We start from the raw sequence: 13,335 nt of genomic DNA, 5'->3' as shown, positions 1-13,335 counted from the left end.
AGTGAGATCTGCGACGGCACAGCCGTTGTTTGTGACGCCCAAAGGCGTCACCCCACTAGGGGGGTCTGGGTGCATGCTCCCCCAGGAAATTTTGAAAAATAGAAGAAGCTAAGACGTGTTTTCCTTCATTCTGAGCAGAAATGTCATGCTTTAAAAGAAGGTATTTAGATCCCAGAATTTTCTTTTTATTGGACCAATATCAACTCTTTCTTAACATTCTGACTTACAGTACATGTATGTAGAAGTCAAATTAACATGTTATAACGTTTGCTCTACATGCTGTCAGTGTGATCATCTTCACAGTCAAAGGATTCATTTTTTCCAAGCTAGTATCGTTTGAGCCGTCAGTTAATAAGGAGAATGGACTACACTTCATGATATTCACCGTCTCCCTTAAGAAATGTGGTGTTATTGCTCCATTAATCATACATGTGGTCTTTGTAGCTGCAGCGGAATACTTTTGTACTATCTTTGAGTCTGGAAATAGTTTTGGGAGTATTTGACTTAGGTTGTTAGAAAATGCCAGGGGAATATTATTCTCAGCCATCAGAACTGCTATTTTTTACCTCAGCTCTGGTAACCTGAAATAACAATAAGATCCTTGCTTAAAGTGTAAAACCAAAGGCCAAATTATTTCATATTTTACTAATGTTGTAAATATCTGTTGACAAAATTAAACTTGAAAAGAGATGTCAAAGTACGTATGTGAAGCTTATTCCAGCCTAAAATCTTGTATAAATAACCTTACTGCACCTCAGCATTGAGCAAGAACATTTGAAGCCTTGCAATTTGCCAAACACAAAGTCGAACAAATAGCATTAATACAATGTGTATTTCATTGGTAAGACTAGGTCCTTACTTTCTCTTGCATGTTGGAGTTTGAATGTCTCAGAAAGCTTGTGATCGCCGGTTTTTTGCCTGTTCCTTGGCGAGTGCAGTGTGCCCATCGCTAGCAATATGGCGCTTAAGATCTGCTTCTCCTTTGATCGGCACTTGGCAAAGTACGATTGCAAACATTACAGTGGAATAAAGATTTGTCTGAAGTAACAGAAGAAACAAAAAGGGTACTTCACTATCCAGTCTTTTTTGAACTTGCTTTTTTATTTTGCTGCTCCCGCATATTTGGCCTTCATCACGACAGGAGAGTCATAGTCCGACTCTGAACTGGAATCCGCCATTTTATACGGTCCACGTTACCGGGTCAGCAAGTGAAAATGTGCAATAGTCATTAAACCCACTGGCCAGAGAAACGCTGGCTCTGCATGTACAAGAATAAAGTGTTCGAAGCGAGTACAAACCAAAGTAAAGTCTGTTTACGAGACGAGCCGAGTGGCCCATTAGGCCGGTGCTTAACTCCGATTTCTGTAGCATGAAGCGACTAGGAGTATTTCTACTCCCCCCTGGATGGAATGCTAGTCCATCGCAGGGTTACACCCAGCATTAAATTGCCGGTACCCATTTATACACCTGGGTGAAGAGAGGCACTGTGAGAGTAAAGTGTCTTGCCTAAGAACACAACACAATGTTCCAAATTATATCATAAAATATAGTTTATTATGAAGGAGCTTCACTAAAGGAGCAAGTAATCTCAAATACGTGAGAAATAATAGTTTCGGCGTGAGAGCGTGAGATTGAAATTGTTTGCGTGCCGTCTCACGCTCAATACGTGAGACTTAAGGGCACTGCTCCAGAGTTCCATCGGTGTTCAAGTTGACACCTGTACTTGTTGACATCTACTATGATCTATAAGTAAACACACATATGCTCGAAGCATAACTTGTTAAATCTAAATAAAAAATCTCGCAAATACGAATAATATAATAGGCCATTCTACGAATATTGAAAGTTATCCAAAGGTAACTAGATGAGGTGTCCAGAATCAAATTGAAAAAGTGATTAATTCAATGTTTGATCTCGTTCATTCATTTCAAAAGACAGGTTTTTCGAACACATCAACATTGATCACAACGCACGCGCACGGTTTTATCCAATCAGAAGTTGCTCCGCGGAGCCATTCACGCGTCATGTTAGAATCCTGAGAATTCCATGGAAACACGAAAACAACAGTTTAGAAAACCCGCAGCTAAGTTTCACTTCACAAAAATTTCTCAATGGCACGAGTTTCTTCGTACTTAATACCAGACAGGCAATCGGATTATGCCCTGTTGGCCTTTCCAGAGAAGTTATGGTGGATCGTAAATAATCCTAAACGCGACGAAATTCATTGGAATGTCCTTGGAACATGCATTGTTATTCCGAACACTCAGAGGTTTATTTCTGAGGTTCTAAACAATCCATCTAACGGACTTTTCAAGACAAAACATTTTGCGAGTTTTGTCCGTCAGTTGAACTTGTATGGGTTTCGAAAAGTCACGGAATATGGGAAACGGACGATATCGCCTCCGTTTTCGGTGCATTCTAAATGCGAATTTAAACATCCCTATTTTCGGAAGGGAAGACAAGGTAAGTTCTACTTTTCTTCTCTTAGACATCATCTCTCTTCTGTAGAAAAATGTTTTGTAAGGGACCAATCGTTGTTTATCGCCGGAGGGGGGGGGAGGAGGAGTGGAGGATTTTTGGGGCGATCGTTTGGCCATGTTTTCAGGGGGAACGGCGGCGGGGGGGATCAGTTGTCGCTAAAAGGGTTTAAGGGAGAATTTTAAAAAAAACTCATCTTTTTTTAAATTGGATCTTCCCTTCATAGAAAATTGTATAGCTCATGTTTTTTTTTTTACCTTATCTTCCTTAATTCTTAGACCTGTTAGTTCATGTCAAAAGACAGCAGTACTCCTCCAAGAAACCAGACAACAAGCGTCAGGCAAATAACCATATTCCATCCTCAACAAAACCGGAGCTCAATCAACCAACTGCTTCCACTTCAGTCAGTAGTTCTTGGAACTCTACGCTGTATACACCAATGCCATTTGTCCCTTTGCAAACTTCACTTCACATGCCCTTCACTCTGTACGCACCCTTTTACAACGCTTATCAGTTGGCTCAAATGCAGCAGGGACCAGTGGTGGGTCTATCGAATGCTCAAGGCCACGGATTGCCGGGACAATTTCCGCAAAGCCCTCCAAGCCCCACTTTGTCGTGGGCTCAGAATCTGGGACATCGCGAAGAAAATCTGAAACCTGTTTCTTCTTTTGTACCAATGCAAAGCGAGGCCAGCAATGCTGGGATCGTATCTTTTCGAGAAACTTTGCCACCTGAAGCTGTTAAAAGTAAGTAGTTGCCCTTCTATCAATTTTGTAGTTCAGTCCAGTTTGGACTCTGAAAGTGATCATAATATCGCGCGAAGAATCCTGTTGTCATTCTTAAGTGAACTTTCGAGCAAGGGCAAACTTTCGTTTTGTCATTTTGTAACGAGAACTGGAAGAATTTGCTCTAGGAAATGTCATTTATAAGCCCACGAATCTCCGCGCGAATTTTCGCACGAACTTCCAAGAGAACTTCTCGAAAAGAAAAAAGCGAAATTCGCGCATTTCGTTTGCATCACTTTTGCACAATTCTGTAAATAAAACATCGATTATTGATGAGTTTTGTTCCCTCCATCTAGGTCAAGATATTCCTCTTTCTCCTACAGTGAAAAAATCAATGGCTATAGCTATCCCAGTTTCAACGACGGATACTATCATCCAAACACCGATAACTAAATGTAGGGAAACTGCTACATTAACTCGAGATCAAGAACATACCAAACGCGATATCGATACAAAGTTTGTGGCTTCTACAGTGACTAATTCCATTTCGGCCCAAGGAAGCGTGCATGCCATAATGAAGGAGCCCGCTGAGACAACAGGCTCGTGCTGGCAAACTTTCACAGTGAACGCAATTCCGAAGGAATTGGCTGTGAAACCTTTTGTCCCAGTTTCAAAATCTATGATGTCAAGAGGAAACAGCGAAATGTATTTGGATGATAATCCCTTGCTATTCAATCGAGGACTAGTAAATGATGAGAAAGTAGTTTCAAACGGTACTAAATTTTCTAAAGAATTTGTCCATGTGTGACAGAAATTTCTGAAAAATTAAGATAAAGGACATTTTTCGATTAAAAAAATTGAGACTAACTCATTGCAGAATTTATTCTAAGTTTTTCGTAATGTATGAAAACCGATCTTTTTTTTCTTTGCGCTACTTTAAGAGGTTCTTGTATTGAACAACTAGATCCTGAACAAACCTTGTCTATGTTAAGCTGTAAACTACTTGGAGAATGTAAATTTATTAAATGTCGATTTAATAAATTTAACACAAAAATGTGGCATTTCAATTTGTTGTTGTTGTTTTTTTTTAATTGTATTTTTTTTCTCACATCAGATAAATTTACACCTTAAGCACATTTTTTGTGAGGGAAACTATTTCTGTAGCGTGAATATTGAACTTATTGGGACAAATATTTAAATGAGCCGTGGATTGCCTCTAATATAGCTACCTTATGATTTCTGGTCGAGAGGGGAATGAGTACCCTCGTTCCCAGGGTCTCTCATCTGCCCTTCCTACTGGAGCGAGAGGGGGGCGGGAAGACGAGAGACCCTGGGAACGAGATCGGCTAATGAGAGGTATGCCGCAGAAACCATATGACAGTGACCACGGAAGTTTTAAGATTCCGAAGTGTGGCCTAACCTAATGCAAAAACTGTTTTTCGACTGCGGACTCTAACAGTTTGAAACTTGCTAGGCAACCTAGCGCTTTCTTGTGACAAAACAAAGTCCCACCTCTCTTTCTTCCATCTCTTGGCTGCTTGTCTCAAAAATCAGGAGCCATTCCATAACACGCACACCGTATAATATTGAATGATATATTTTATTGAACATGGAGATCTATTACAGTTTCTTACTCTAGTTACAGCCCTGAAAGCTATTGATAACCTTGGTCTTACTACTAATGTTCCAATTTTCCATTACTCATCTATGGACGTGGGATAAAATGACTTGGTTGAGTTTTCAAGGTTGAGGCTGATAGGTAAACTTCACACGAGAAAAACTGTAAAGCAACAAGCTCGCGCCCTTCTTGGCTTCCCATATCGCATAACTAGGTAGCTTTTCCGAAACTGCAACAAGCCAAACGATGCAAGTCGAGCCACAATTTTTTTTAGCAGAAAACTTTCAGCAAGCTTCGATTTGATGAACTTGACTCACTTCCTTTGGTTTGTATCCGAAACACATGTACGATGGGAGAGGGGGGGAGGGAATTTTATACAAATATGTTTTTCAAATGAAAACCATTATTTTCTCTTGCTGGAAAAGGAACTAAAGAACCCTAAATGCCACAATGATAGCTTGCATCTAAAACTATACTATGTTATTTCCAAGAACATTTCTAAAAACTCTTTTGTAATTAACTTTAACAAAGATTATGTTTTAAATTAAGTCTAGCTATTTATCGAAGGGACCTAGACCTTAGCCGTTATTTAGTCATTCTTGTCCCCAGATCGACTCATTCTATCAAAGGAACGAGGGATATGGGGACGAGAATTTGTTCGTTTGTCGGCATTTCCTTTTTCCCGCCATGTTTGTATTCCCGCCAAATCGGCACAGGGTCCTCAAGTCATTATAACGACAACTCCTTAGCTCTTTATTCGCGAGAAATCTAAGTGTGAAAACCTTAATGTTTTTCATTTATGTTGCTATTTCATATTTCGCATACGAATAATGACAAATCACTTTAAAGTTTTGTACCCACATCGTTCAATTACCACAGACAGCCACCATAGGCGACGGTTAAATATATTTTAGACCACCTGTATAAAATCAACGGGTGGTTGTCGGATGTAATACCTTTAAAATTGAACAATCGTGGGTTTCATGTATGACCCAAAGCCCGGTACGGTTGATACCGATGAGATTAATTTTTTTTCTTTAATTTTAAGCGCATAGCCTCAAGAACTAATACTTTTTCTGGTTCTGTTTACTAGTACCTGTTGTCTTTTGTCCAAACGGTCCTACATACAAGTCTATTTTATACGCCTGTGGGTACTAATTCAGTCATAAGATAAATTTCGTAAATGCTGGATTAACAGGCTATACACCAGCGATATGATACTATCATTACATTAGATTTATACCATCTTAGGCCTTAGGCCCTCAATGAAGAATTTTACTAATAAATTACCATTGGGCCTAAAGCCTAGAAAGGCCAAATTCCACAAGCTTTTATATTTAGAGCCTCGTTATGAAACCGAGACAAAACGTAATGAATAATTCACATTGCAAAATGAGTTTGTTTAGGGATACCTTACTCACATTCTTGTCTACACACAGGAGTCTGATGCTTGCATAAGTAGATACACAAATCCTTGATGGTTCCCATCTTGTAGTCGCATCGAGGAACTGCACACTGCTCGTATGTCATGGGGTCTTCACAAACTCTTTTACACTGTTTGACATGGACTTCTTCTGCATCAGAACTAACTCCTTTTTCGCTTTCCCCTTCAGATTGGCTATCCTCTTCTTTGTCTTGCTTTGTTGCACTGCCGCTGTACAACTCAAAGTCATAACCGCTGGCTACTGGCGTTAAAAGTCGGCTCAAGCTCTCGATCCCCTTTTTGATGACCTCAGCACTTCCGCTATCATCTTCTTCGTCCTCGCTTTCCCCAAAAACTGTAGCAATTTCTGATTTTCTGGAGGCAGTTTCCTCCTCGTTGCTCGCACTGCTCTGCCCTGCAACTCCGCTGGCCTCATCTCCTGATGCTGATGTGGGTGTCAACGCCTCAACACTGCTACCAGCCGACCCTGATTGGTCAGAGTTATCATCTTGTTGCGCACTTCCGGAACCGGAACCGGAAACGACCTCGCTACGCCTTGCAGCGTTCTCATTTTCGATCAGCCCTGAACCACTGGTAGCCTCATCACTTGAACTTTCTTGTTCTTTTTTTGTCTCTGTACCATCGTCGTCATCGTCATCTTCGCTTTTCTCCTCGTCATCGTCGTCGTCACTTTCATCATCGTCACTCCTATCACCCTCGCCGCTGTCACCGGAATTGGGAGCATCATCATCACTTCCCGATTCCTCGCCCCGTTTGCCTTCATCTCCGGAAGTTTCATCTCGCTTAGAACCAGAAGTCTCCGATTTCCCCTGACTCTCATACACGTGATTTCCGGAGCCAACGAATATGTCTTCCGAAGCTTCTGTTTGCAGAATTCTTTCTCTTTCTTCCTCCGACATCTCGTCCTCTAACTCGTCACTATTGTTTCTAGTTTCATTGATCTCCCGAGCCCTTCTAAGAAGAGCTTTACCCAGAAGGTATCTGGAGTTGGAGAATCGCTCAGCCTCTGTGCTGTAATGCAAAGAGGCGAAAATAGCGCACAGAAAGAACGGGAAACCCAAACGCATCCCTGGATATAGAAAAAAAAACGAAAACTCAAAATTTTCGTTACGAATGCTGATCTTGGTTTATATATGTGAAAGTATCGTATAAGAGTTTTCAGCATGGCAACCATTTTCAGACAGTCTTGCTGTAAGGCCATGTGTAATCGGGAAAGAGCCAGAAATCCATCTACTAGAACAAAAAGTCTTTTTGAAATAAGCCGGAGACGAGATGGATTCTGCTTTAAGTTATTCGGGCACGAAATTTACAAAACGAATACATCTGTTTATTGATATAAATGACACGTCCCAACAACCTCGCTCGTTAACGATTTTGCTACAACTTTGGCAATCAGTGATCTTTGCTCTTAAAAAATACAGAGCGCAGCTTAACCATTTACTTAAACGTTGTAACCTTGCCACTTTCGTGAGAGTTTGAACATTTTTTTCTCCTTCACAATTCCATAGAGTTGGATGATGGCAATTTAAATTTGGTAAAATGGTGCGCTGTTTTTTGCCAAGTATACATCCCTTCTTCAAGTTAATGTACGGCTAGATCATGGAGGCCTTCGTACTATTCTTGGTAAAAGTTTTGCTATCAAAATATCAAAACTAACTTAAATATTCCTGGCTTAGAGTATGGAGAGAGACAGTTCGAACGCTCATTGACCACCTAAGAGATAGAAGTTGACATTGCTTTTCTGATGAATGAAGACATTCGCTGAGACAGCCTGTCGTTTTCGTGAAGTATTCAGATGATGACAAAAATTACTGATACTAAAAAATCTTTCATTTGATTAACTTGGTTTAGGTTTATGTTTTCACTACATCCGCCAGCCTTGATTTTGCCCCTGTCCTGTCCTTCCTTGTTTTGATCTGCCAATTTGGTAAACAATTCTGCCACCAGCATAGGAAAACCCTCGAAATCTTTACCGCTAAGCAGTCCGGGTTAAAAGTTGAATTAAAAAAAATATTTTCACCATCTTTTCACAAAATATGGATAATCTGAGGGAATTCAATTCAAATTACACTTAAGGACAATATTTTTAAACTGCCGGCAAAATCCTTTGCGATCATGAGGTACTTGTTATCCATTCCGCACGGATACAAACCCACATAAATTCTGCTGAATAGAACAGATTTTACTCACCTTTTTCTTTTATGTCGACAGAAAAAACTGCGACTACTTCACAAGAAAAAATCTTCAAGAAACTTGAATTTTTCGTAGAAAAGACTTCAGACTCTTATTAAATTCTGTGACCTCAGAGGTGTGTAGCGAAACTGCTGGTAATATTTTATTTATAGGCCAAATCTGTGATGTAATTGTCCACTGAACGTAACTTACACAACGGGTGCTGTTGGAAATGCGAGGAAATGGCCTGCGTAATTTTACAGCCATGTTTATTCTCGGGGATTTGCTATTTCTTGGGCGGTGTTTGCTAGAAGAGAGATCTCTTCGTTAGACGTCCGTGCAAAAATGGTACTTTGCGGTTGCGCGTTGGATAATGGGCCAAGAATAGATTTGTTTTTCGGAGGTCGGCGGTTGAGGTTATGATCAAGAGAACAGCGTATTGCATTTACATTTCTTGTTAATTTGGTGTGGAAGCTTTTAGTATGATCGGTTGCATTAGAGAACGGCAACGAGAACTGACTGATTAAATTCAAGTCAAACTAGACATTGTAGTTTATAGTTTTAGCAAATTTTACTGAACTTTTACTGAATATAAATGTTTACTCTTCAATTATATCGGTTCAAATCATCGACGGGAAAGAGGTTATTTAATCCGATATTTTTCCTTTTTCAAGCAATCTTGAATTTTAGGCAACAAAACAAAAAATCATTTGGAACAAAAGATTACTAACTCCGCAAATTTCTGTGGTGATACTGTTAACCGTCGAAAACCAAACTTAACAGAGATCGGAATGCTCCGGAAAGTGTTGGAAAACATTTGTTTGTCGAACCGTTTGAACCTTTGGTCGCATTCCTTTTTCCTTACCATCGCACTGGGGAGGCCTGGTGCTGGTCAAAAGAGTTGCGCAAGGAGTGATAGGACGACTTGTGTCTTTTCCCATCATACACAGTGAACTTTTCATCGCCATTCTACATGAAAAGTGCACAAAGTGACTAACAGAAAACCATCTGAATAGTTCTTGACTTCAAAATTTCTTTTAAACCTGTTATCGATAAAAGAAAGTGCTCGAGTAACACAAATGCTTCGTTGCAATAGATAATAATAATAACATAATCAATCCTATATTTTTTAACAACGTATCGCCACATTTCTTGGACATCTGCATCTCAGTCATCCTTCTTAGCTGTTGGATAAATACACTTCGCGGGGTTAAATTGCAGCGACAATTCGAACCGGGTGACATGGGAAATTTTGTGAAGAGCTTTGTTTCAGCCACAGAGTTTTGTCCGCGCAACACCTTGCACAAATTTTAACTGGTTTTAATTTGCATGATGGTCACTTCAAAAAAATGGATCATATCGACATGTTTTTCGAACCAGGTGCACAGACCTGCCGCGGTTGTTTGTCACTCAATGTATTCCAGATAAACACTAACTCTGAGTGAAACGTGAAATCCAAATATTGCATTTAACGCAGCCAGCGTTGAAGAAATAAGTTCAAATTTATTTTACAGCCAGCAGGTTTGAGATGATTTCCATAAGATTTACAAACCTCGGCCTAATTTCTAATTTTCTGAAACTTTTGAGTCGTATCTTGCACATGATTGCCAATTAATATATTTTAATCGAACATTGTGGTCTTGATTTTCTGATTACCACCGCAATTTTTGTTACTTGAAACTGTTTTGGTTTACTTTGGGTTTGTTTTTGTGAAATTATACTGATCGAGGCCAAGAAAGTATTACTTAACGCCATATAAACCATGTCAACTGACGAGGTCGTAGACGAAACTAGTTTTGAAGTTTTCGGGGTAGTGTGTTGAAAGTAGAAGTTAGTTGGAGTGTTTTTTTCATTTACATGGTTTATATGGGGTTTGTTTGTTTGTTTGTTTTTTTTTTCATCCTAGAATTGCTCAACTCATTAAGTCCCTGGATCCCAAAATAAGTTCTTTGGACAGTCATTAATGACACTTCTTGAAAATCTGGTCTCAGATCAAAGTTTATCCCAGTTTGTAATAGATAGTTATCTTTACCCTTGGAAAGAAAACATTGTGAGGAAAAATAACCAATTGGTCACAACTAAAAGCAAATCAACCAATAAAAACAAAAAGCAAGATTCCAAATCCAAATTCAACCTGGAAACAGTGGTCAAAAGGAACCACGTCGTCCGACTGCTGTATTCCCATTCTTATTGTTATTATTATCAGAGAAATTTTCAATTGTGTGCATGTCGAAAGTAACTCGAAATTGCATTACTTCGCTCTGTGATTGGTCCAAAAAACACACGCCACTCTCTCAACCAATTGATACAAAACTAATCGCGACTTGGTCGCCCGCGTTTTTTACCGCGCTTTAGGCAATGTGCTTGTTTTTACTTTGAGTTCTCGTAGGCTCTTAAACTTCTTCTCTTCTGGTTGGCCCTTTTGATAACTTCTGGTTTGGTTTTACGACACATCGAAAAATGCTCTATTATTAATATTATTATTACTATATAATTATTATTAAAAACTGCCGCCTAGTTATCTCAAGTAGTAGAGCGCCGGATTGGCGTACGGAAGGTCGAGGGTTCGAGTCCCGGACCAACACCCCGGGTCTTAAGGTCACCGTGCACTTTCTGGGGTGTCTCGCGTGCAAGCGATGTAGCGCGTCCGGTTTAAACTGTAGATATTTAAACCCCTATATCAAATGAAAGCTTATAGGACGGACTATCAGACTATACCAAAAATTTTGAAAAAAAAATTAATTGTCGAATTTTTCACGACTTCTAAATGCGAGCGCCCGAATCGCCTTTTAAGAGCTACAAGTCAAAGGGAATTTGTTCGATTGCTCTCAAATTTTGACAGTAGCTAGTTTTACGTATGAACAACAAGAAAGTGTCTCCGAATTTTTTAATTCGAAATACTTTTTTTTCAAGAGCGATTTTTGTACGATCACTCCACATTTTTTTAATCCTATCTCAAAAATGTTCTGTAACTTGTCACTGAAATTGATTATGGCAAATCGCAGACACGTTTTTTCAGCGCTTTGGCCCTGGAAACGGAGGAACACATTAATAAGCGAAAAACAAAATTAAATTCGCTTTGACATGTAACGTTCAAAAGGTGATTCGGGCACTCGCATTTAGAAGTCGTGAAAAAATCGACAATTCATTTTTTTTCAAAATTTTTGGTATAGCCTGATAGCCAGTCCTATAAGCTTTAATTTGATATAGGAGTTGAGATATCTACAGTTTAAACCGAACGCGCTACATCGCTTGCACGCGAGACACCCATGAAGGTGCACGGTAACCCAGTAAAATAACTGAGGAGAATGTGCTGCCTTTGTTATGATAACTGGATAAGGACGAAAAACCATAGGCCCCGTCTCCTGCATCTTCTCTGTTTTGGTTAGCAGGGGAAGTTTAAAGAACCCACACACTTATCGCAAAGAGTAGGGAACGTAGCTCCTGGTGTTGTGGTCTGGCCTGTTTACAGAAAAAAAATTGTTATGCGCATTTGATCATATCCAAATGTTAATTTGTGCAATGTAAATATAAAGCTATTGTTATTATTATATCATTATTATCATGATTATAATTATTAATAGTATTATTATTATTATAAAGTTAAGCAGCAAGCAATAATGTTTCATCGACTCAATAAGAGGGTTTCAAGACAAAACGTATATTGTTATTATGTTCTATCATTTATCTTATGTTGAACATGGTAAACAACTGCACTCTTCGTGTTGTTCCATTTGATGAGTATAATGGGAAGGGTTTCCAGAACTGTCCTGGCAGTGCAGTGGAACATTTACAACGCTTTTCTTTACAGGTTTGCAGCATTTACAGCTTTCCTCATTTAATGAATGCTCAGAGAGACAGGTTCCCGCACATTGGTTCAGAGAAACCATCCTAGTTTGGCAGTCGACGACTCTAACAGCCACTTTGACCGACCATGGTTTGCACACCTCTTTGTGATGAACTCTTTGTGTGACTCTTTGTGTGCTAACTTTGAAATTTACAGCCCACACATGACTAGTGACCAAGACTAATATAAGGATAGCTTGGAGGGGAAGCGTCTTCGACTTCATGTTTCTGTAAAAGAAATAAAAATGAATGGGCCACGGAGATTGGGACTGAAATTTAACAATGGATCTTAATCGTTGTCTGGTTTTTAAGATGAAACGGCATTAGCAGTCTTGACTTTTGGGAGGAAGCTGTCCAGAACTACGTCTGCCAAAAGTTTAGATTTATCTAATTGTTCCAGAATCAAAGTAAAGGGTATTTTTTTTGTAGTGAAGGTGCACAACAGCAACACATTAATCACTTGTCTTGCAAGAAGAACAAAAATTATACCTGATGTGAAGATGACGCTGAAAATATTACGGACTCTAAAATCGCAAACCATATATTCCAAATAGAGAAAAAAAGGGACTTCGTACCCTTTCTACTGGGTCATCAAGACTAGTACGTGCTGAAATACTGGCAAGGCTACAGTTACCTCCTACACAAACAGCCTGATACGCAAATCTTTTAGTATATCTTTACGTGGGTCAGATTAATTGAAAAAGTGAACAGAGTTTATAAAACGTTTTCAAAGCCATAACATAGTAATGTGATTAATTAAGGGATGATCAATGTGAGGTGTTTTTCTTATCTTTAAAAGGTTTTTCAAGACTCTAAATAGCCGAGCAGCAATCATTTTCTCGATGATTAACTCCCTACAATGTACTTCAGTGAAGTTTTTGTTTCAATACTGTGTGAGCAGTACTATTTCTCTAATCAAAATGAAAGGCCAAGGATAGAGAATAACTTTTAAGAGAGAGGTCGGCTAAGAAACAGAAAGGAAGTCGACGAAATGAAAGAAAAAAGTACATTTTCCGAAAACATAAACCTAAATTGTTATTTTGTTGCAATAA

General features: G+C 39.2%; 2 protein-coding genes and 1 long non-coding RNA gene across 3 annotated transcripts; 1 reads left to right on the top strand and 2 right to left on the bottom strand.

Annotated features, from left to right (window-relative positions):
* Positions 1-169: 169 nt before the first annotated feature.
* LOC148716331 (uncharacterized) lies at positions 170-1,319 on the bottom strand. Its single transcript, XR_015995266.1, has 2 exons — positions 860-1,319; positions 170-581 (listed from the first exon to the last, which is right to left on the bottom strand). It is a non-coding gene; the product is annotated as an uncharacterized LOC148716331 (long non-coding RNA).
* A 723-nt stretch (positions 1,320-2,042) lies between these two features.
* Positions 2,043-4,270, top strand: LOC111344128 (uncharacterized). The gene is made up of 3 exons (XM_022951338.2): positions 2,043-2,463; positions 2,757-3,224; positions 3,560-4,270. The coding sequence occupies exons 1-3, from the start codon at positions 2,112-2,114 to the stop codon at positions 4,009-4,011; spliced, it is 1,272 nt and encodes a 423-aa protein (XP_022807073.1). The 5' UTR covers positions 2,043-2,111; the 3' UTR covers positions 4,012-4,270.
* Positions 4,271-4,784: 514 nt separating this feature from the next.
* LOC111344116 (uncharacterized) lies at positions 4,785-8,611 on the bottom strand. Its single transcript, XM_022951322.2, has 2 exons — positions 8,456-8,611; positions 4,785-7,334 (listed from the first exon to the last, which is right to left on the bottom strand). The coding sequence occupies exon 2, from the start codon at positions 7,330-7,332 to the stop codon at positions 6,235-6,237; it is 1,098 nt and encodes a 365-aa protein (XP_022807057.2). The 5' UTR covers positions 7,333-7,334; positions 8,456-8,611; the 3' UTR covers positions 4,785-6,234.
* Positions 8,612-13,335: the final 4,724 nt, after the last annotated feature.

The sequence above is a fragment of the Stylophora pistillata genome, chromosome 14 (assembly GCF_964205215.1).
Source record: "Stylophora pistillata chromosome 14, jaStyPist1.2, whole genome shotgun sequence".
Classification (NCBI taxonomy): domain Eukaryota; kingdom Metazoa; phylum Cnidaria; class Anthozoa; order Scleractinia; family Pocilloporidae; genus Stylophora; species Stylophora pistillata.
This window is presented reverse-complemented; position numbering and strand designations above follow the sequence as displayed.